This window comes from Melanotaenia boesemani, chromosome 18, assembly GCF_017639745.1.
Source record: "Melanotaenia boesemani isolate fMelBoe1 chromosome 18, fMelBoe1.pri, whole genome shotgun sequence".
Taxonomy (NCBI): Eukaryota; Metazoa; Chordata; class Actinopteri; order Atheriniformes; family Melanotaeniidae; genus Melanotaenia; species Melanotaenia boesemani.
In genome coordinates this window covers 30,948,804-30,973,618 of record NC_055699.1, presented here as the reverse complement: position 1 = coordinate 30,973,618, position 24,815 = coordinate 30,948,804, and the positions used below count along the sequence as shown (strand labels likewise).

The following is a 24,815-nucleotide window of genomic DNA, read 5'->3' as shown; positions in this document are numbered from 1 at the left end:
TGTATGTGAGCTGAAAGAGTTCTTGATCCTTTTAAGAAAGAAAGTGCAGTTGAAACGATGAGCAAACCTCAGCCCTTTAACATGTCTACTGGCCACCAGGTGTGAGTTTTTCTCTGTGTAAATAGATGTTGTTGCTCTGGTTTTATTGTTAGCTTTTCCTCAGTGTTTCTGTGCAGAAAAGTTGAAGATTAGGCTTAAATTTGGTCCTTGTTAGTTGATGATTTGATGCCACAGAGGCTGCTGATGTGGTGGGCTTGGCCTCTGCTTTTACATCAACATAGAGTCCGCTCTGCAACCTGTGCACATGACTTGCATTTGCATGCATTTCTACCTATGCAACAATGTGTGCAGCCATGCAGTTAGACAATAAGTTAGCTGGTGGAGGGATTTTTATGCCAGTGTTTTCAGCTTCTTCAACACACAACATTCTTCTAAATTCAACATATGTTTGTGCGTGCCTTATCATGCATGAGTGTGTGTTGTAATAACCTGCAATTCCACTCCATATAAGGAGGATTACAAGGAATGGAGGAAAGTTTAGGTACTTTAATTGGGGAGACCTCTGTTCAATTTCAGCATGAAACTTTTTTTTCTATGGATGATTAGCAAGTCCTAGGGTTTTCTACATTCTTTTTCATTTATATACCTTGGCACCAAACTACCTTGGCTAAGCTTTAACAGGAAGAAGAGTCAGGAAAAGATCATTGTTTGGAGTTGCTGCATATTTTCACCAAAAGGCAGCATGTGAGGAGGCGGCAGTGACACCTCTGCATGTGCCGAATGAGCTGATTTGTTATCATGTTTGTGTATCCATTCAACTTCTGGTTTGCTCTTAGAAGTTTATTACTGCTCTGCTGGGTGTAGATGAGCAGGTAAGGCGGGGGTCCCTAAGTCCGGTCCTCCAGATCTACTTACCCGCAACTTTTACATGCATCGCTTCTCCAACATACCTGGAGTAAAGGCTCGTTATGCTCTACGCTACATGTGCATGCAAACAGACAGTCTTCTGCCCATATAATCCTTTTTATGTGTATTTTGGTCAGTTTTCAGACAGCTTGCGGATGCGAACCCCAACATACACTGTGAAAACAGAATAGTTAAAACCACTTAAATGAAGTGACTGAATTATGTTTATCTAAGCTCATTTAGAACAGACCAAAAAACCAAAACACCAAGAAGCTAAAATAATGAGAGCTGAGGGGAGCTGAAGACCTCTGATGATTACAGGCTATGATGGTTTATCATTTTCATTACCCTTGATGTTATTTTATGTTGTAAATAAGACAGACGACTTATCTCTGTGTGACTGCAGCAGGGACACACCAGGATAAATTTAGCTTTTAACACCGTTTTAACTGCACTCTAATAGATTTTTAAGCTAGCGTGTGGATTTCGTTGCAGCGTGGCCAGTAGGAAGGATTCTGGGCTAAGAACTGCTTCAGCAGAGCATACATGTGATATTATTAGAGATGAAACTTGAATGTATCTGACTGCTGTAATGTAGATTCACTTTTTGCTAAATTTTCTTGACAATACAGATGAAAGCATATTTGAAATGATATTTTTGGTGTTTCTGTGAGTCTTAATGAAAAGAAAAAGCTCCCACATGTTGCTTGGTGTATATATGCTTTTCTGTTGTAACTGCAGGGTGGGCTGGGTGGACATAAACATACAAATTATATACACACATTTCATAGAAAAAAAATACTGCTTAATTTAAAAGGGAATAAAAACAAACACTTATTTAATTTTGTAGTTGTATCAGAGATTATACGTATGGGTACTTCTTTATTGTCTGAGCTGGTGTCGCATCATTCAGGGCCAGCAAATAAAGATATTTTTCAACAGGGAACTCGTTCGGATCAAAATGTCCATGTCAAGATTAAAAGCATGAATATTCCTAATAACACAGATTTTCAGACATTTATTTACTTGATATTTGCTATAAATAAAAGATATGAAAGAGAAGTCAAATGCAGACTATTTAATAAAGAACATGACCACGTTTTCCAACAGGAATGAAAACTATTTTAATACAAGAAAAAAAAAAGATGCGTATTATTGTTATTTACATGACCTCGATGTTTCTTACTTCTCTAAAAAGCTGTTAATCAAAGCTCGGTAGTTTCTGGACCATAGATTCTTTAAACTGCTTCCTTTTGCATTTCCTGTTTGTATGCCTGTTGAAGTAGAGCTTACTGCTACTACTACTACTACTACTACTACTGCTACTTCTACTACTACTACTACTACTACTACTACCACTGCTGCTGCTGCTGCTTGCTGGTGTTTTGTGGATCGTCCCTAGCGTGGCTTTTGGGGGGATAATTGGGCTCTTTAAGACTAAATATGCAGGGGCTTTTCACTGTGTATTCTTTTGTGTATTAAAGAGGTGAGTGCAACAATAAAAGTATATATGAAGGAAACTGACTGCCTTTTTTTCTGATCTGCTGAGGCGCTTTATTTAGGTGCAAATATAGTATTTAGCTTGTAGGTTGCACAAGACGATCCTTTGGAGATAAGCCATTTGAAAAAAGAAATGTGAATAAAAACTGTTTTCTTTAGCTGCTGGTGATGAGAAGAAAGCATGCTAACAGAGCGTAACTCAGGCTCATGCAACACTCAGTAATTACATTATCATGACTGTTAACCCTACAGTACAGAAATATATAAATCACAGATACAAGACAAAGATAAAAACTGCTGGTCATAATCACACATTTGCAATGAAATTCACAAATGCAGCCCAGAAAGCTGTATTTCCAATCAGGAACACAAGCAGCACCATCTTCTGGACTTTAGCGATCTAAAAGAAGCAACAGTGAGGAATCAGGCACACGAGGAACAAATGGAAATAAAAGCCAGAACTGAATAAAACCAGAGAGCAAAGTGAAGTTCGGGGTATCACCTCTTCACGCTGCTGCCTCTCCATCATAATAATGTCTGTTTCATCTGTGTCGCTGCTTCCTGTGGACACAAATCTAATGTTTAGTTTAAAATGTACAATAAAAATCATATAACGACATCATTTTAAAAGACTAGTATGTAAAAGGCTTAATTTAGTGATGGTATTCTGAGATTACCCTTTTCTTTCCTTCCTCAATGGACACATAATATTAATATATGGACACGTAAGAAGCTTTTTTGTCCAGGCCTGTTCCATGAGTTTATTTTTTTAAATAATTCTGTTGACGCATGTTTGAAAAGCAATGTCTTTCACTGGCTAAATTTCATAGAATTTTTATTTATTATTACTTTTTTCAGATTCAAGTTATTTCTGTGACCATTGTGAGTTTTTCTTTCATTAACCGAAGGGTACCAACACTTTTATCCACGTCTGTATCACGGACGCAGCCAATAAGAGACTATATAATAATCTCACATTTGCAGCCAGGAAAAATATCCTGTTACAGGGGTCAGCGATGAAAGTCCCTCGACTAGTGGATGGCGTAAAATAATATTTGTGCTGACTCTCCTGGAATATCTTACTAACAGTTACTAGCTCAGTTTTACAAAGTGTGGCGTCCTTTCCTGGATAAGATTGGACTCGGCCTCTCTTCATTACTGTTGGATGGCTTCATGATTCATCAAATGAGGTTCGGATTTCCCAGCTGTCCCCGAACGCATCACCCTTTCACCCAACCTGATTACTGATGCACTCCACCTGCACGGTGCTCTTTAAATACCTGTGTGTGACAACTTCTCTCTGCCAGATCGTCTTGGTTCATCCCTGCACATATCCAGCCTTTGTTTTTCTGCCTGCCATCGACCTTGTATTTCTGGACCTGGATATTCATTTCTGCCCGCTCCCTGACTGGTAACTCTGCCTTGTTTATTGATTGGATCTCCTTGATTACTAACCTCTGGATTGCTCTCAGGATTTGGATTCTGGATCACGGACTTGGCTTTTCTGCCCCGACGGAGAAACACGAAAGTGCCCTAGGACTCCCTGATCTCCACCTGTGACATCATCACTAACCTCTTCTTTATTAAGCAGTTGTCAACCCCAATCCAGTGGGATCCCTCCAGGTTCCTCTGGTCCTGTGCCCGGTTCTCACTCACCACCTTACGCTGGACGCAAAATGACACCTGGTATGTGGAATCATATTGTCCTGCATCCATAGCCACAGACTTCCTGCCTCCTAACACCTGTTCTTGTACCCCCACAAAGAAGCTGACCAAGAGTGACAGGATTTCACATCTTATCATATTCACATTGTTCAATAAAACTCCTTTACCTATCCCTGGGTTCCTGATATTTAATGAGTCCAATCTCCGGGTCTGTGACAGATGGATTGACATCCCCTTGATTTAACTTGTATTTGTTAACTCTGTGAACTTGCTCTCCCACTCCTGTTTGTTGATGGTATTTATATCTAAACTGTAACTTTTTTTATGTTCATTTATGTGTATCATTGTTTTAGTTCCGTTATTTTATAACAAGCTACTATCTTCCATCTGTGAGGACGTGTCTGCTCTGAACTTCATGACCAGGTGAACTAACTTCACCAGTAGTATCAAGGTGTTCAGAGTGGAGGTCTGACTCTCCTTACTCCTTAAGAAGCATAAAAAAGGACTGTTGACAGAGTCACTGTTACTGTTTAATGTTTGCATTGTGAGGTATTCGTGTAGACTTGTAATGTCCCGAACACTTGGTAATGGATTAAACTGGATGTTACTTTGTCTTGCCATAAGATCACTGGATGCCCCTACTACCAACAAGGATTACGTACCTTTACTCCTGATTCTGTAGGTGTGGATTAGTAGCAGGAGGTCTGCCAGTAAGATCCACAGTAACCAGCCAGCCAGCACTGCAGGGGACCAAGGACTGGGTAAAAGTAGGAGCTGCTGATTAAAAGCCAGGAACACGCACACCACTGGGAGACATACATAACTCTGTTAGTATATAATCATTCATGTAGCTCCATGCTTCCATTGTTACTCTATTTGCATGCATAGCTATGAACTCAAAAAGTGTGAAAAGGGTAAGGAACCAAACGCCCAGAACCCACTAAAGGCAATCAGCAAGACCACCCTTATAAAGGAACTGTCTCTCGGTTTCTCTGTCTCCATCCTTTCTGGCTGGTTTTACTCATGTTTGCACTCTGCCAGTGTCCTCACCACTAGAGGTAACATGAGGCGTGTGTGCAACCCACAGCTGTTGCTCAGGTAGATGCTTACCATGAGACAGGCCAGTACACCAGGAGATGGGCCAGAACACCAAGAGCCGGGCCAATACACCAGGAGACGGGCCAGTAATCCAGGAGACGGGCCAGTATAGGAGATGGGCTAGAATAACAGGAGATGGGCCAGTAATACCAGAAGATGGGCTGGAATACCAGGAGACGGGCCAGTATACCAGGAGATGGGCAAGTAATCCAGGAGACGGGCCAGTATACCAGGATACGGGCCAGTATACCAGGAGATGGGTCAGTACTCCAGGAGATGGGCCAGTACACCACGAGACGGGCCAATACACCAGGAGACGGGCCAATACACCAAGAGACAGGCCAATATACCAGGAGACGGGCAAGTACACCACGAGACGGGCCAATACACCAGGAGACGGGCCAATACACCAAGAGACAGGCCAATATACCAGGAGACGGGCAAGTACACCAAGAGACGGGCCAGTAGTCCAGGAGACGGGCCAGTACACCAGGAGATGGGCCAGTATGCCAGATAGGCCATTATACCAGCAGATGGGCCGTTATACCAGGAGATGGGCCAGTAATCCAGGAGATGGGCCAGTATAGGAGATGGGCCAGAATACCAGGAGATGGGCCAGTAATACCAGGAGATGGGCTGGAATACCAGGAGACAGGCCAGTATAGCAGGAGATGGGCAAGTAATCCAGGAGACAGGCTAGTATGCCAGGAGATGGGCCCAGAATAACAGGAGACGGGCCAGAATACCAGGAGACAGGCCAGTATACCAGGAGATGGGCCAGTAATCCAGGAGACAGGCCCGTAATCTAGGAGACGAGCCTGTATACCAGGGGACGGGCCAGAATACCAGGAGACAGGCCAGAATACCAGGGGATGAGCCAGTCTACCAGGAGATGGGCCAGTATACTAGGAGATGTGGAGGGGGTTGTAGGAGGACAACAACCCAGCAGCAGGATCTCTATCCGCTCCTTTGTGCATGAGGAACAGGAGGACTGTTCGTTCTGCTGCCTGCAACATCCTCCAGCATGGCTAGTTTGGCAGTGGGTCGGTGGGTCTGCGGAAGCAGATCCTTGGAGGGCAGCACAGACCTCCATGTTCTAGCCAGAAACAGCCTGACTGCCATTAGGGACTGGGATGAGATCCTCGGACCTATTATCAGACCAGATGCTGCTACAGTGGGACCTGAATCCTTCTGATGCAGGACAATTCACGGCCTCGGCATTTCCTGCTTAAAGAAGCCATTTACTGCGATGGACTGGCCTGCATGTTCACCAGATCTGAATCTAGTCCAGCACCTCTGGGACATTTTGTCTCATTCCATCCACAGCCGCCACACCTACCACAGACTGTCCAGGGGTTGACTGAAGCCCTAGTCCAGATCTGGGAGGAGATCCCTCAGGAGAACATTGGTGGTCTCATCAGGAGCCCAGATATTGTAGAGAGTGCATATGGGCAGGTGGAGACCACACCCACTACTGAGCCTTATTCTGATTGGTCAGAAGGAATTTCCACAGAAGTTGGGTCAGACTATGATCTGATGTTTTATCCTGAGTCTGAATCCAGACCTTCATGGGTTCATGATTCTGATTTCTATTCATCATTCAACACATTCCACTATGTATGAATTAGGGTTTTCAACTGAAATATTTCATTTGAACTCATTTCATTTTGAACTGAGTATGACATCGAATGACGTGTTTATGTTTTGTATTATACACTTATCCATTCTTTTGTTTTGCAGGATTTTATCAGAATTGTTCCAGATGGGTGTCAGCTTGCATGGAATGAGTGAATTATTCCACCAGGCTGTCAGAGAGCTGAGCTCATGTTCCTGAATATTTGAACTAATAAATGACAGCTCAGAGATCCCAAATCACTGCACTTAAACAAGTATTTTTTTGTGGGGTGATCTGCACCGGTAGGGGCTCTAACGTCTAGGAGGAAGGTGTGATGGGTGTCACTGAGTGAAGATAATTGACTTTAGGTAGAAACACCATCTTTATGTTGACAGCTCTCCCCATGCGTGATCTCGGTAAGGACCGTGACAGATCACCCTCTACCATTTTTATAAACTGGAGATTATTTAGCTTAGGAAATCCTGTAACGTCTCATGTTTCCTGAGTGGAGTATTACTAATGTACTATTACTTTATCATCATAATCAAATTTAACCAAATTCTGTGCTATCATCACCTAATTTGGATTTTAATATTATTCACAACAATATCTACAATATTGAGTTATTTTGCCAATGATACTTATAACATAATTCTCTCTCATCATAGTTTTGACTTAAATACGTCCCTGTATTTACAAAAAATGCTAAATAATAATTGTAGATATGTAAAGGAATGTTGGTGGAAAACAGGTGGATCTCCACTTAATGAGAACCTTTCTAATCAATCCTCTCACCAGCGAGAATCTGAGTAATAGTGCCCACTGCCAAGTGCATCCTGGTGAAGATGATCCTTCTGCAGTTGTAGAGACACAGAACATGGTATGATTTAAGTAAATGAAAACATTTATATTAAGAGCTAGTGTTACTCTTTGAATGTGGTAGTATTTGGTTTCAGGACCTACCTGGAGGATCGTGGAGACGGTCTAAGAACTGCCATACCTGCCTGGATGACAGACAGTGTGATGACAGCACAGCCGATGTAGGGATGAGAACCTGCAGACTACAAGAATTACAAGAATTAAAGGACTACTTTACTCATTATATGCTTTATAAGGTAATATATATACAGTATATATATATATATATATATATATATATATACATTATATACATTCTTAATTAATTACAAAAACAACTGATGCTCTTTATCACAGTTTGCGTTCCAATTAACGCGGAATGTTTGTGCACGGTTTCTGGTGCACAGATTAAATTGAGACACATCAGAGATCGGCTAAATTAGTGTTGCTAATTTAGCCACTTTGAACCTATGCTTAGCAAGTTTTCAGACACATCAAGTGAGTTTATTTCAAAGAAGCAACCAGCAACAAATCTAGAGACTTTTTCTGGTGTTATTTGCAACTTTTGAAAACTGAAAGTAGTGCTTCAATAGGCCCCTCCCCCTTTCACAGGCCCCTCCCCCTTTAACAGGCCCCTCCCCCATCCGTTAGCTTCCAGCTCCAGTCAGAGCAGATGTTCCCCTCTGCTCCAGGACCAGACTGGAAGCTGCTGCTGGCTGATCCCGTCCTGGCTTACGGTCACATATTAATGCCTGTTAATGAAGCGTGTGGAGGAAAACATGTAGAAGGCTCTGTAGCATGTTGTAGACTCCTAACCAGAGAACAGCTGGAGCTGCTGTTTAAAGGACTTAAAATGTCACTTTAACTTTAGGTCAGTTCAGTTTTGACAAGGGATATTTTCTATTTCTTTTTCTACTGTTTTAAATTGAAATGCAATTAAATGCATTTTTCCAGACATCACTAGAGCTGAGTTTACAATATTCAGTCGTCCACTAAAATCCATTTAAATAAAACAAAGTTGCTTTTTTTGTGATAATAATGTCATGCGATCAAAATGTGATTAATCAAGATTATTGATCAGTAAGCCTGTAATTAATTATATTAATTATTTTTAATCGAGTCCCACCCAAATTATATTTTATACACACAGGCAAATTAAAATAAAATAAGTTCAACTGTTTTATATGAGAAGTAAGGTCATTAAGTGTTTTTTTAACTGTGTTTAATTATTAATTATGAACAAAATATGAAGTTTTTCAGCATGTTCATTGTTTTTCCTGACTCAGGCTCAGCCTGTGGTGAGTCAGTTTGACTAAATTTAACAGAGTGAGCATCTTCCTGCATGTGACCAACACGACTGAGTCATTCACACAAACACAAGCAGAACAGAGAAACACATAAAACACAAGAAGAAGCTGCTTAACAGGAACACGATGCAGGTTAGGGAAACTTCTAAAATGCAGCAGCGAGTCCAAGTCATGTTTTAATAATTACCACCTTATTTTCAGAAATGAAGATTTTGCATAATTCAGTGAGTAAGAATCTCCTGCTATGTACGCCGTCACTGCTGGTGTATGAGCCATCGTTTTACCGTTCGTGCTTTCACTGAACATTTTGTATGCAAACTAAACGAACCGTACAGAAAGCTGGCTCCATCCTGAGGACTCCTCTGCAGCCCTCAGAGATGACAAGCATCCCAATGTAAAGAACAGCATTCCACACCTTCTCCCTAACAGAGTCATTCCTGCCCACCACGTTTACCTTCCAGTTCACACTGCATCGCTACTGCTACTGTTCATTTAACATAAGCTGAGATTATATCTTCCCTGCAAGTATTAATGAAAAATTCATCAGTTTAGTTCAACATAAGGGTAAAATCAGCTATTAATAATTACAGACCAAAAAATGTCCATTTTTTTAGGTTCTTTTCATCCAGATTTTTATTTCCTTTCCAAACACACTTTATCCAGATCAGAGGAGCAGAGGGAGCTGGAGCCTATTCCTGTACCCTGACCAGGAAACCGGTCTAACAGGACCAAAACAGAGACAAACAAGATGATGCATGCTCACACTCACTCCTGTCACCACCTTAGAATCACTGATAAACCTAAGATGAATGTTTGTGGACGTAGGAAAGACTTGCGAGGAAGTGGGGTACTTTGAAAGGTTCCATGCTGGCAGAGGGAGAATTTCAGTTTTTATAGAAAAATATGTTTTGTCCTGAACTAAATGAGCCTACTGCCAGCTTCAGTCCTCAGACAGGACGCCCCACTGATGTGGAGCACAGAGTCTTTGGCTCAAACACTGTCCGTCCGAGCCGTACCAGTGATGAAACCACAAATATAGAATCCCTTGTTTATTGTTGGCACTCCAGGAAAGACCGCTGAGGTTTCTAATAGGTCCTAAACAAAACCGTAGGCGGTGTGCATCTCTTTGGGTTTGGAGAGGTTACTGAAATCAATACTACTAACCTCTCCATCACGTAACACCTCACCAGAAAGATGCCCATTATTTTTTATTATTATTATTATTATTAATATTATCCCATCCAGCCTCCACCCCTCACCAACCTCTGAGGAAGCAGCCCAAGTGGGCCAGAGGGCAGGGAGCCCCAGACAGCCACATCAACAGACAACCATACACACTTCCACTTCATCCATTTTGTCCATCCATACCCACATCCAGATATATTTACCCCAAACTAGTGTTCAAAACAGACGCCCACACAGACACAGTATTTACAGGGTCCCTCGGGGATTGCACGCCATTTAAGTGACAGTACAATATATCATATATCATATATCATATTCACAATCTAGGATATTCATATCACTGTGAAATGTTGGATTTAGGGTCAGCAAACAGTCTTTGTGTCGGAGTCAGTTAGGTAACATTATTAAATATATACATGTGCACTGGCTATAACTTCAATAAACATTGAGAAGTAATGTAAAAAAAAAAAAAGAAAGAAAAGTTACAAAGTCTTAAGCAACAGTTCCACCGGGTGCGTGTTCGCCACGTTATGGCTGCACCACGGTTTTGTTCTGGCCTCTGTGGCGTGTCAGTCCACACTAGGGGCGTGTCACCTCTCACCCGCTGCACCAGACTGTGGAGGGGCTGAGCAGCTCCTTCAGCAGCAGACTGAGACACCCTCAGTGTAGGAAGGAGCGCTACCGCAGGTCCTTCATCCCCACTGCTGTCAGACTGTACAACTTGTCTGTATAGTCATAATACTGTGTAATATTTATTTATATTTTACTGTGCAATACCCCCCATTATCAATGTCATCATATTCTTCATATCCCACCATCACCATGTAAATATGTATATAGTCTGTGAGGTTGTTGTTATATTTTATTTTATTTTATGTATGAATGTAGTGTGTGTGTGTGTATGTATATATATGTATGTATATATATATATATGTATATATATATATATATATATATATATATCTTTATATTATAATGGTACATATTTTTGCTTTTCTTAGACTTGTAAATAATTTCTATTGCACTTTCTTGCTGTGATGCATGTTCACCTTATTTTGCCTCTCTGTACTTTATTCTATAACAAGAGCTGCTGTAACAAGTGAATTTCTCCACTGTGAGATAATAAAGTCTAATCTAATCTAATCTAATCTAATCTAATCTAATGTGTGGAGCGCCCATGAAAGCAGTCTCCCTACTTTACTCATTTCTAGGATTACTTTACTCATTCCTAGGATTACTTTACTCATTTCTAGGACTACTTTTCTCATTTTTAGGATTACTTTACTCATTCCTAGGATTACTTTACTCGTTTTTAGGATTACTTTACTCATTTTTAGGATTACTTTACTCATTTCTAGGATTACTTTACTCATTCCTAGGATTACTTTACTCATTTTTAGGATTACTTTACTCATTCCTAGGATTACTTTACTCATTTTTAGGATTACTTTACTCATTTCTAGGATTACTTTACTCATTTCTAGGACTACTTTACTCATTTTTAGGATTACTTTACTCATTTCTAGGATTACTTTGCTCATTTTTAGGATTACTTTACTCATTTCTAGGATTACTTTACTCATTTCTAGGACTACTTTACTCATTTTTAGGATTACTTTACTCATTTTTAGGATTACTTTACTCATTCCTAGGATTACTTTACTCATTCCTAGGATTACTTTACTCATTTTTAGGATTACTTTACTCATTTCTAGGATTACTTTACTCATTTCTAGGACTACTTTACTCATTTTTAGGATTACTTTACTCATTCCTAGGATTACTTTACTCATTTTTAGGATTACTTTACTCATTTCTAGGATTACTTTACTCATTTCTAGGACTACTTTACTCATTTTTAGGATTACTTTACTCATTTCTAGGACTACTTTACTCATTTTTAGGATTACTTTACTCATTCCTAGGATTACTTTACTCGTTTTTAGGATTACTTTACTCATTCCTAGGATTACTTTACTCATTCCTAGGATTACTTTACTCATTTTTAGGATTACTTTACTCATTTCTAGGATTACTTTACTCATTTCTAGGATTACTTTACTCATTTTTAGGATTACTTTACTCATTTCTAGGATTACTTTACTCATTTTTAGGATTACTTTACTCATTTCTAGGATTACTTTACTCATTTCTAGGACTACTTTACTCATTTTTAGGATTACTTTACTCATTTCTAGGATTACTTTGTTCATTTTTAGGATTACTTTACTCATTTCTAGGATTACTTTACTCATTTCTAGGACTACTTTACTCATTTTTAGGATTACTTTACTCATTTTTAGGATTACTTTACTCATTCCTAGGATTACTTTACTCATTCCTAGGATTACTTTACTCATTTTTAGGATTACTTTACTCATTTCTAGGATTACTTTACTCATTTCTAGGACTACTTTACTCATTTTTAGGATTACTTTACTCATTCCTAGGATTACTTTACTCATTTTTAGGATTACTTTACTCATTTCTAGGATTACTTTACTCATTTCTAGGACTACTTTACTCATTTTTAGGATTACTTTACTCATTTCTAGGACTACTTTACTCATTTTTAGGATTACTTTACTCATTCCTAGGATTACTTTACTCGTTTTTAGGATTACTTTACTCATTCCTAGGATTACTTTACTCATTTTTAGGATTACTTTACTCATTTCTAGGATTACTTTACTCATTTCTAGGACTACTTTACTCATTTTTAGGATTACTTTACTCATTTCTAGGATTACTTTGCTCATTCCTAGGATTACTTTACTCATTTCTAGGACTACTTTACTCATTTTTAGGATTACTTTACTCATTTCTAGGACTACTTTACTCATTTTTAGGATTACGTTACTCATTCCTAGGATTACATTACTCATTCCTAGGATTACTCTACTCATTTTTAGGATTACTTTACTCATTCCTAGGATTACTTTACTAATTTTTAGGATTACTTTACTCATTTTTAGGATTACTTTACTCATTTCTAGGACTACTTTACTCATTTTTAGGATTACTTTACTCATTCCTAGGATTACTTTACTCGTTTTTAGGATTACTTTACTCATTCCTAGGATTACTTTACTCATTCCTAGGATTACTTTACTCATTTCTAGGATTACTTTAGTCATTTCTAGGACTACTTTACTCATTTTTAGGATTACTTTACTCATTCCTAGGATTACTTTACTCGTTTTTAGGATTACATTACTCATTCCTAGGATTACTTTACTCATTTTTAGGATTACTTTACTCATTCCTAGGATTACTTTACTCATTTTTAGGATTACTTTACTCATTCCAAGGATTACTTTACTCATTCCTGGAATTACTTTACTCATTTTTAGGATTACTTTACTCATTTCTAGGATTACTTTACTCATTTCTAGGACTACTTTACTCATTCCTGGAATTACTTTACTCATTTTTAGGATTACTTTACTCATTTCTAGGATTACTTTACTCATTTCTAGGACTACTTTACTCATTCCTGGAATTACTTTACTCATTTTTAGGATTACTTTACTCATTTCTAGGATTACTTTACTCATTTCTAGGACTACTTTACTCATTCCTGGAATTACTTTACTCATTTCTTTTATGAGGAGTTAACATTTACATTTTCTACTGTGTTGCAGGTAAATTTACTCTCATGTCTATAGTGATGTCACACGTCTCAGCTTTCTGCAGAGATAAAAATTAAACATATATCGCTTGTAGTTGTGATGACATGTACATTTATTTTTGGTGTGTCGTTTCTGACTAGAGGCTGAAAAAAGAGACCTTTTAAAGAAGAGGTTAATGCTATTACTGTTGTACCAAAACAACAAATCTGCAGGATAAAATAACTTGTGGCGCTTGATGTTCTAGTTTCTGATCCAGTTTCAATATAAATCTTCACAGTTTGTATAAAAAAGAAGAAACAGCTCTGACCCGTGAGGTGGAGCTGTGATTGTTAAGGACAAACATGAAGTTAGGGATTCAGAGATGTCAGACATCTGGACAGATGGTGGGACAGGTGGACAGGCATGAAGGAAGGAAGCAAACATAATTACCTTGCTCCAGCCCCTCCTGTATATGAAAGGCAAGATGAAAGCCACACCAGTCAGGACTACAGACAGCACCATCATGGTCCGATGAAGCTTCAGGGAGGAGAGAGAGGGATGAATTATTTGTAACCCTGGCTAGCATCCCTATAACACAGCCAGTGATGGTGACGTAACCTCAGCAACATTTACCAGATAACTACTTTCAGTTTGATGTTTTAAACTGGTAAATGTAAATGAATTTAGCTCCACAGTTAGTCGGCTGAACCAAACAAGGAAGTAAAGAGTTGCGGAAGCAGTGGGTACCAGAAGAATTATAGTAAATATTTAGTAAATAATGATACCTACAGATCCAGTAAACTGGAAAAGAAATCATTTAAATAATTTAAAAAGATATTTCTACCTGGTTGAGGATATAAAGAAACCCTTGGAGTACCTTGACTGGTGGTTTATGTAAATGTTCAATTATTCTTCAGTTATTACCTCCGCCTTGGCCGAGGTTATGTTTTCATTCTTTTGATTATTAGTAGGCAGACAGCTGTGACAGTTAGTTCAGTTTTAATTCAATTCAGCTTTATTTGTACAGCCCAATTCACAACAAAGTGCCTACAGGCACTTTAAATATCCAGCCCAAGAAAACTAGCAAACCTAGTTATCTAGACTGCCATTGTTGTTTTCTAGTTTTAAATCAAAACTCAAAACCCTTCCGTTTAAAATGTTACTCCCTGTTACCAGTTGCTTTATATATTAGTTTAAAATGTCTTATGTTAATGGATTTTAGGGTTAGGGTTGTCATTGTATTTTATTCTGTTTCTGGACAGTGACCTTGAATATGAGAGGCGCTCAGAAATAAAATGTAAAATTATTATATTTAGCAAAATGAAAATAGTTTCAGAACTTCTGTGGAAGCTGAACTTTGCAAATAAACTTTAAAGACATGGATCAAGTCCCAAACGCAACTACTGCTGCAGGATTTATGGCAACTTAATGACATGGAGACGAATCATTCATTAAAATGTTGAAGCATCTATTCTTGGACTTAAAGGTGAAATTGTACAGAAAATTAGAGACATGTCCCTCTCTGCAAAGACCGTCAAGGGCAGGACCACTAAAATGACAACGAACATCACAACCCAGCAAACAGATCCAGCTCAGTGGTTCAGGGAACAGGAGCCATCATGTTCACACATGGATTGGCCACCACAGAGTCCAGACCTGAACCCCATGGAGGATCTTTGGGATGTGCTGGAGAAGGCTTTGTGCAGTGGTCGGACTCTCCATCATCAATACAAGATGTTGGTGAAAAATAAATGTTGTGGCCAAATATTAGTGTGTGACCTTTTTTTGGTCAGACGGTGTGTTGGTCTACGGTTGCCGTTGCCTTTATTGCCATATTTCTAACTATGGTAATGCCAGTTATGAGGATCTTTCCCCAGCAGATGAGTCACTGAGGAAAAACAGTTAGAAATGTGGACATGTTGGTGGGGAACCACAGGCTGAAGTTTATGGCTGTTTCCTTCTGATATCCTAGAAGCTGCTGAGCGAACCCAGTATGTGTCTGGTAGTCTTTATTAACCACACAGTGTCAGTGTTCTCACCTGAAACCAGAGCCTTTGTCCCAGCAGAATCGCATCGAGCTGTTTGTAGTGGCGAGCGATGAAGACAGCTGTGTTTACAGTCCACATCCAGGCAGTCAGCATCAACACACCTGAGGGGATAGACCTCTGGTTCAATGGACCAGAGAGATGTGGGAGCACATATTGTATTTTCACAGCTTATAAAGTATGTTGTCTGAGGTATTCTATCTGTTTAGGTACAGTTTTCAGTTGGTCCCAGGTTTGTTTTTGGTAGGTCATTCTCTGAACGTCCATTTAGATAAATAGAGGTTAAACTGTAAAAGATGTAATCATCGTAGAGTTTGTAAATTTCCAGGCTGAGCAGCTGTTTAGTCTGATTTATACAATCAGCAAATAAAACCAAAATGGGTGAGTAGGAGTGTCTGAAGTTAAGTTTTTCATAGCTACAGCGATTATACAGATGTGTCCTTAGTCATTAGTCTTAACTCTTAGATCTATGTCAGTAGATGTGAACTAACCATGAATCTTGATCAGCAGAGGGGAGCGGGAGCCTCGTAAATCCTCTGGAAATCCAGTAATCACCTTCTGACTGGAGGAGATAAGGGGCTGACGCTCATGTCGGTGAATAAAGCCTGAAGGAATCAGAGTTTTTATAACTGCAATGGTTTTATGCAGGGTTTGAGTTACGGGGGAGTTAAGGGTCCCTCTGATAACACTCACCTGAGATTCTAAGGAGGAGCTCTGAAAAACAGTCTATATTTAATTTAATCTTCTTTAAGAATCAGTTGCATACAGTCAGCTCAGTGGTCACCAAGTCCAGTCCACCAGATCCACCATCATGCAGGTTTTAGTGTTTCTCTGTGGAAACACACCTGACTTAAATCAACAGCTTCTTGACAGGCTGGTGCAGAAGTTGACAGGTTGTTGGGGAACCTTTTCATTTGAACCAGGTGTGTTGTACCAGAGAAACACTCAAACCTACAGAATGGTAGATCTAGTTGGTGACCACTGGTGTAGCTGAATGTTTTTGACCACACTTTCGTGCACTAATGTATATGCATTTGCACGTGACTTGTGCAGTTGTGGTGCACGCCCAAAAATAAGACTACCCCAAAAGCGTCTGTGTAATTCAAGCCCTGATTTTATGACGTACAAGAACAACAAGGCTGAGGTATGGAAGCAACTTTACCACTGTTTTTTAATTTATCCAAACACTTTTTCAGGAGGGCCCCCTTTTCATTGACAACAATAATGTCAAGTCCCCCCACCACCACTGCCATGTCCACCCCAACACTTACATTGAAAGCTATTCAGAAATGCACCACAGAATAGTATAGTTTAGAAGAGAAATAGTCTCCTAGGCTCCATATATAGCGTTTTTCAGTGGTCAGCTTAGGAATGGTTTTTGTAAACATATATAAGGAGGGCTGATACAGACAGCAAGGGGGATTCTCGACATTGGCTTAGAGACCTTACAGATGCTGCAGATCTGTTTAAGATGTCACTTTTTGTAATAAAATCTTTTTAAAATGAATCAAGCTGGAGTCCGGAGTTCTTTTTACCTCCAGCTTTTTTTGCCACTACACCTGATTCGAGTAGTTGAGATCTAAATGTTGTCATGAACCAGAAAAAAGGTTCATGATGACAACAGTATCATTAGTTTACTGGCTGCTACTTCAGTTAAAGCCATATCATTAGTGGAGGAAATTATTAATTCCTTGGCTTTAGTGTGAGGATTCTCAGACCAGGAAACTTCATGTGAGGTAAGTTTGATAGACGCTGCTTTAGTGAAACAACAGCTATTTACCACAGCTGAGTTTATTATGAGTAATCAAGAGGATTTTCTCCAAGTGGTGTAACTTGTTTGGTTTCACACCATCAGATGCTGAAGTATTAAAACAACACTGATCTTTCTTCATTACCCACCATGGTGAAGCCCAGGAACAGATGTGTCTTGCCTTGTCACAATCTTCATCACAGCAAGTGTGATGGGTTGATATAACATAGGCATACCCCCCTCCTCATAACCACAATTTGTATTTTCTTAAGATGGGGTAAATAATTCATAAGGCGATTTCATTTTAAAAGAGGTAAAAAAAGTTAAAGAGTAACAAGGTTTTCAATAAATAGTGAAACATAAATAATTCATTTAAGAGTTAAATAGTAGTTAAAAATCTGTTCATCTCATATTTCGTTTATAAGGATTTTGTCATTTGTTCAATGTAATCTATTATGCATGGGTGAGCAGCTAAAAGGCCTTAAATCCTGTTGCTCTGGGATCAATTGGTTCACCTACCACTAGGGGGAATTGCAGCGCTGTTTCCTAATTGCAATAAACCCACCGTGTGAGGGAAGGAGTATTAATCACTCTCGTGATTCTTTCTACCCTAATTCAGGTAATGGTGAATAATATAAATGTCTTCATGGTAATTACATTGTTTAAACTTGTTATAGCTTGTTTCATGCTAGTTGGATGAAGTGAAATTAAGGTTTTATATTGTTTTGGGACATAATTGCTTTACCTCGACACGTGCCTTTGCCTCGAGGGATATAGCAGCCGCCTACTTTTTTTTTGTAGTCTTTATGCAACATATCTTGTTTTTGTAACATTCTCTTCTGTTGATTTCATGGTATATTTGTTCAATATTGTCTACTTGTACAGTGATTGCAATAAACCCACCGCGTGAGGGAAGGAGTATTAATCACTCTCGTGATTCTTTCTACCCTTATTCAGGGGTATAACACAAGCGCTAGCTTTAACATATTTGGGGTAAACATTAGCCCAGGCAGGAAACACAACTAGGGCCAATTTAGAATAATGAGCTGGGATTTAAACCTGGAACTTTCCTGCTGTGAGGCATCCGTGCTTACCACCGCACCACATCCATCCCTGTATTTTCTGTATCTGCCTGGTTCCGTCAATTATAATTAAAACAAAGTGATTTTATTCAACCATTTCTAATGTTCTACAGAAGATGGACATAGATTTATTCCATCTTATGATTAATATAAATATTTCTTACACGTATAATTGTGTTTTTAATGAAAGTAATAGTAAAATAACGTTTTCCTCTCATGGTTCAGAAAGTATTTTTTGGTCTGATCATCTGGAAGTATTGTGTTAAATAAAATCTTACAGCTCTTTCTCTTGTCATGTTCTCGCCTCTTCAGTTCATCATATGACTGGTGGATACATGACTGACTCATTCTAGTAAAGGAACATTTTCACCACTGTCTCCAGATATGAAAAGCCCCTCCCATTTTACCTTGGTGAGATCTGCCATGTGCAAGAAATATGTAGTAGCTCTGGTTCAAGTTAAATCTGTTAGGAAGGATGCTGTTTCTATGGAAACGGCATTGGATGACTCCTTCAGCCATCCTCGAGGTTTGACCCCACAGATTGTCCTGAAAACAGAGGACAGTGGCAGATTATGTGTCTGATAAGTGATTGAGCTGATGGTTTACATGACCATCGTCTGAGTTTACCTCTGCTTCTAACTCAGGGTATGTTCGTCCGGAGGAGTATGCAGCACTGATGGTAACTCTGCCTCCGTTATTTATGCACAGATACATGTCATCATTCCCCTGCAATGACAGAAACACATCTTAAAGTTAAATTTTTATCATGTTCAGCCTCTAAACATCAATGTAGTTGTAATGGGAAAGGATTCTGATAGTCCTCAGTAAGAAGACAAACATGCATCACTGCCAGCATCACAAGAAATAACTGCAAGGAAAATCTAAAATTTCCCAAACCAATAAGTGATACATTTCAGGCAGCTTGAGTTATTTAACATGTGCTCTGTTTGGTCTGGTCAGACAGTGAGATGTTGCTTATTGCTGAAAAGGTTTAATATTGGCACTCTATCTTGCTCTTTTGGTCACTACCTGCAGCTGGTGACCACGGTGAGGGTGGGAACGTAGATCGACCGGTAAATCGAGAGCATCTCTTTTCAGCTCACCTCGTTCTTCGTCATGACAGATGTATACAGAGTCCAGATCACTGCAGGCGCAACACCGATCCACCTGTAGGTCTCCTGCTTCATCCTTCCTGAACGAGACCCAGAGATACTTGAACTCCTCCACTTGGGGCAGGACGTCATTCCCGACCCCGAGAGGACACTCAACCCGTTTCCAGCTGAGGACCATGGTCTTGAATTTGGAGGTGCTGATTCTCATCTCAACCGCTTCACACTGAACCGCTCCAGTGAGAGCTGAAGATCACGGCCTGATGAAGCCAACAGAACCACATCATCTGCAAAGAGCAGAGACCCAATCCTGAGGCCACCAAACCAGATCCCCTCAACACCTCAGCTGCACCTAGAAATTCTCTCCATAAAAGTTATGAACAGAGCAGCCTCGGCGGAGTCCAACCCGCACTGGACACTACTCTGACTTACTTCAGCAATGTGGACCAAACTCTGGCACCGGCCATACAAGGACATAACGGCCCTGTCGCGTGGTACTACAACCAACCATCGAGGGGTTCATTGACTGACCAATGAGCTGAGAGCAGGCTAGATAGCACAGTCTGCAAACACTTCCAACATGGAGGATCAGCTGTGTCTGACTTCCCAGATTTTGCACATAGATTATAGAGATTTAAATAAAAAGGCAGCCGCATGGCGCCAGCATGACTTTGTCTGAATGTAGGTCCTCATTATCTGGATCAGGATATTCACCAATAGAGTCAACATCAGGATTTCTGTCAGTTCGAGCTAAATCTTTTGCTTCTTCATCCTTCACACCTTGTCTGTCACGGACTGCTGTGAAAATGTCAAAATTCCCTCCAATATCATAACCAATCACATTTCTTGGAGAAATGCAATCTCAGAGCGTAATGCCCCTGCTGCATGACCCGTCCCACGAGTTCGATTTCACTTTGGTGGCGATGAGTTTTACCTGTCGTTGTCTTGGTCGCCTCCCGTGTGTTGAGCCCATAAGTCCACAAAGCACACGCAGACTAGATGCTTGAAGATCCATAAACTCTCCAGGATTCTGATGAGAGTGTAGAGCTGGTCCACTGTCCCACAACCATGAAGTAAACCACACTACTCTTCGTTAATCAAATGTTGGAATCCAGGACTCTGCTGAGAGTAGCTGGTCCATGACCAGGACTCCCATCACACTGCTCCTCCTTAAACAAATGTTGGACTATTTGAAGGACCCTCCTTTCCAGGTTTCTGTTGCGACTGTAGAGCTGGTCAACTGTCACTATTTTACATTTTTTAAATGCATGCAGTGTGTATGTTAAGCATTTTATAAATGCACCCTCATTGTATTTAAATGGTAAATTTCCTGCAAACTCTATTTGATATTAGAGCCCCTGTCCAGTCTCATTTGTTTCTCAACCCCGACATAGGAAACCAGTTGGGACAGGTATTATACTAGACCATATGGTGCTGGTTTGTATGTGATATGGAAAATATTTTCACAAAGTAGAGGAGAACAGCTGTGTGTTTACCAAAGCTTGAAACAGTGGTCATGATGGTTAAACAACTAGAAATGAACTATTTCCTGCTTTAAACAGCAGGGAATTATTAGGAGGCTGTCAGTCCCACATCTACCTCCTCCATATAAGAATGAGCGCAGTCTATTCAAAAGATCTAAAAATATATGAATAATGCATTTAAACACAAGATTCATCCACTCGGAAAAAATAAATAAATAAGGAACATAAAAAGTTTGGTTTTGTGGTTTGTAGGAACTTAAAATGGCAAAATATTTTCTTAATATCTGGTTTTAAAAATCAAAGATTATCTCTTCTCCCCAAAATGCTCCTTTTATGACATTTGTGAATGCAGGCAGATATTTGTTCTGTATAGTCTATAACCAGTGTTGGGCACGTTACTTTGAAAAAGTAATTAGTTACAGTTACTAGTTACTTCTCCCAAAAAGTAACTGAGTTAGTAACTGAGTTACTCCACTATAAAAATAACTAGTTACCAGGGAAAGTAACTATTTCATTACTTTTTTAAAGTTTAAAAATGTCAAAGAAGTTTGATTTTTTTCAGAAGAGGTTTCACAGGCCAGGTGCATAGAGTAGAACAGCAAAGACTGGTACCTGAACAGAGGTTTTAATATTTATTGCACCTCAAAAGACCACAACTGGTACAACTGTACTTCAAGAATTTTCTTCATCATTTCCACCTCGAAAACGCCGTCTTTCCCTGAGACTCCGGACTCGCCATCTCTGATTTTTTGTGTGTGTGCTTCTATGTGCTGGGTTTGTGTGTAAACATCCGCCCACCTGGTGTCTCTGATTGGCTTATAAAATTTTCCTCCAATCATCATTACTTAATCGCTTACCCCTGTTTTCACTACAGGGGAAAACACACACACATTTGGAGCTCCTGTGTCTGTGAGCCAAGCTAGCGTTAAACCAAGTGGGACGACCACTTCGTAGCTTCACTCAGTAACTTGTAGTAACGGCATTTTGGTAATGGTAACGGCGTTGTAACGATAGAAAAAGTAATTAATTAGATTACTCGTTACTAAAAAAGGCAACGGCGTTAGTAACGGCGTTTATTTTAACTCCGTTATTCCCATCACTGTCTATAACTAATTTGAAAGAATATACAAATTTAAAATTCTTTTTGTAAATTATTGATTTATTTTTTGTCTTAAATTTCTTTTTAGATGACTGAAATAATCACAGCTAATGATGAAGAGACAGCATGTGTCACTCAAATTGTTGTCATAATATTAATTACATAGAAATTATGCACACACAGTTTTTCTTAATAAACAAATCATTAATAAAAGCAAATATATTGGTTCAATATATTTGTAAATTGCAATGTATACAGCAGATAAATAGGTAAGCTTTATTTCTGTTTAGTGTTGTAGAAATCCTGTTTTTTAAATGTGTTGATGATGAAACTCACCATCCATTTGTCCAGAGACAGGGCAAATGAGAGATAACCTTCTGCAGGCCCGCTGAGTTCAAACATCCCACTGTGTCCGGATCCATCAGTGGTAAATGACAGGAAGAAACAGTGGGGGTCTGACTCAGGGTGACAGTCCACGGGGTCTCTGAGGCAGGATTTACTGTGGCCACATCCCACAGAGCTGAACTGGGGAAGAACAAGACAACTAGTGGCTGTCATTACTTTTCTGAGTTACACTTGTTATCCTGGACTACAGATGCTTACCGGAGAAGACAAAGCAGTGGTGGTTTCTGCAGGAGCAACAGTGGGGAGACAAGGAGTGGCGCCTCTTAAAGACACCACAGGATCTGCAGTCCACACCCAGTAAACCTTATACTCCTGCACCACGGTCACTCTGCAGCAACAAACCAAACACACATGGAAATATGACACGGAGGGAAATAATCTAAACAGTGGTTCCCAACCTGGGGTCCGGGACCCCCCAAGGGGGTCCCCCAAAGAGCACAGGGGATCCCTGAGGCTTTGAACATTAGAGCAATTGTAAAAAATTGTCCACAAATTGTCCCTATTTTTTTAAAAAAAGTAAAGCTATATGTTGCTCATTTAACTTTGGCTTTATCAAAGGACAGGACTCAACTAGAACACATTATTCATGGTGTGAATCTCACTTTTGAAAGCCTAAAACCAGCATGGTTTCAGCACAGGGTGGGGCAGGGGGTCCATGGCTTTATAGTATATGGATGAAGGGGGTCCCCAAGGAAAAAAGGTTGGGAACCAGTGCTCAAGAACAAGGCCAGAGCGTCAAAATAAGAGGAAACAAACCTATAGGGAAAGGATTTAAATAAATAAGTAAAGTTTATATATACAGCACCAACCATAAACACTTGTCACGAAGTGCTTCACAGAGAAGATAAGCCAATAAAATTTACAACATACATTAAATAAAATAGAAAAATAAACTATAAAAGTGGCCATAAGCATCCAGGTCAAACTACAAGCTTATTGGAAGAAAAATGTCTTCAGCTGCTTTTTAAAAACATCCACAGGTAAACTAGGTAAAGGTAGAGTCTGATCATTTCAGTCTGGGAGCTACCTCTGGGAAGGTTCGTACTTCTCGAGTCCTAAAGCAAGTGCGAGGACCATTAAAAGGTTCTGATTGGACAACCTCAGACTGGGGCAGGGAATGTACGGCTGAAGCAGCTCCGCAATGTAAAGAGTCTGACCATGAACAGCTCTGGAGGTTAACTCACCAAGAGCCTAAAATAGATTCTAAGATGAACTGGTAACCAGTGAAGTGATAACAGGTCACAGGTTGAGGTGGAGGTAAGGACCCAAACACAGGCTGACGAGGGTGGAGCCAAACGTGTGCAGAATAAAGGTTATAATTACATGAACAAACCAGAGGACACACGGCGGTAGTAGGACATAAAGTCTACATGACATAAAGACTACAATGAAATGGCAGATATAAGTGAAACCAGGGGGTACAGAGGTGAATTAACAGGGGGCAGGTAAAAACAAATCAGGTGTACTAATGATCAGGAAGCAGAAAACAAAACTGAATACAAAAGGGAAGGAACTTCAAAAATTAAGCAGGGAAACAGAACTAAACTTGACATGGGCTTTTGTGTTTGGGTCAGAAGTCTCTTTGCAGAGTTTTGGACCACCTGAAGACGGGCGAGCTCCTTCTGACTGAGACAAGTGAATGCACTATGACGGTAACCTAATCTTGATGAGATTAAAGCATGTATTATCACCTCTAGCTCATTTTTTTGACACCATTGTTCTTAGTTTTCAGATGTTCCTCAGATGAAAGAAGCAGTTTCTTATTAAATGTTGTGAGTGATGTTCTAAAGATAAAAACTACAGCCAGGTTTCTGAGACTAAGCTTCTGTGATGCTCTTTAAACACCCAGCTTGTGTCTAATGTCAGGGATGGCATTGCATGGTGCACTAATTAAAGTTTCAGTTGAAGACGGTTGTTGCTCCGACTCCGCTTAATACTCATCAGGAGTTTACCTCAGTTTTTGAACCTCACAGGGTTTAAATGAGCAGTACAGGTGTATATAGTCATAGTCAGTCAGCACATAGTCACAGAACCGTTAAATTATGCGTAATTTCGTTGCACTTTTTGTTACAATGACAATAAAGTTCTATTCTATT

The 24,815-nt window shown here is 39.7% G+C and overlaps 1 protein-coding gene across 4 annotated transcripts in view; it reads right to left on the bottom strand.

Moving 5' to 3' along the window:
* Positions 1-1,179: 1,179 nt before the first annotated feature.
* Positions 1,180-24,815, bottom strand: part of frrs1b (ferric-chelate reductase 1b) — a 35,226-nt gene continuing 11,590 nt past the window's right edge. For 2 of the 4 annotated variants that reach the window (XM_041968190.1, XM_041968192.1), the window contains exons 6-16: positions 22,918-23,047; positions 22,651-22,839; positions 19,250-19,348; positions 19,030-19,168; positions 16,282-16,395; positions 15,785-15,894; positions 14,196-14,282; positions 7,748-7,845; positions 7,580-7,638; positions 4,734-4,877; positions 2,715-2,967 (exon numbers count right to left, since the gene is read on the bottom strand). In XM_041968190.1, coding sequence (XP_041824124.1) covers positions 2,807-2,967; positions 4,734-4,877; positions 7,580-7,638; positions 7,748-7,845; positions 14,196-14,282; positions 15,785-15,894; positions 16,282-16,395; positions 19,030-19,168; positions 19,250-19,348; positions 22,651-22,839; positions 22,918-23,047 — 1,330 coding nt within the window. In that variant the 3' untranslated portion in view covers positions 2,715-2,806. Of the gene's footprint in view, positions 2,968-4,733; positions 4,878-7,579; positions 7,639-7,747; positions 7,846-14,195; positions 14,283-15,784; positions 15,895-16,281; positions 16,396-19,029; positions 19,169-19,249; positions 19,349-22,650; positions 22,840-22,917; positions 23,048-24,815 lie in introns of all 4 variants that reach the window. The other 2 variants (XM_041968191.1, XR_006008269.1) reach the window with 2 other exon arrangements.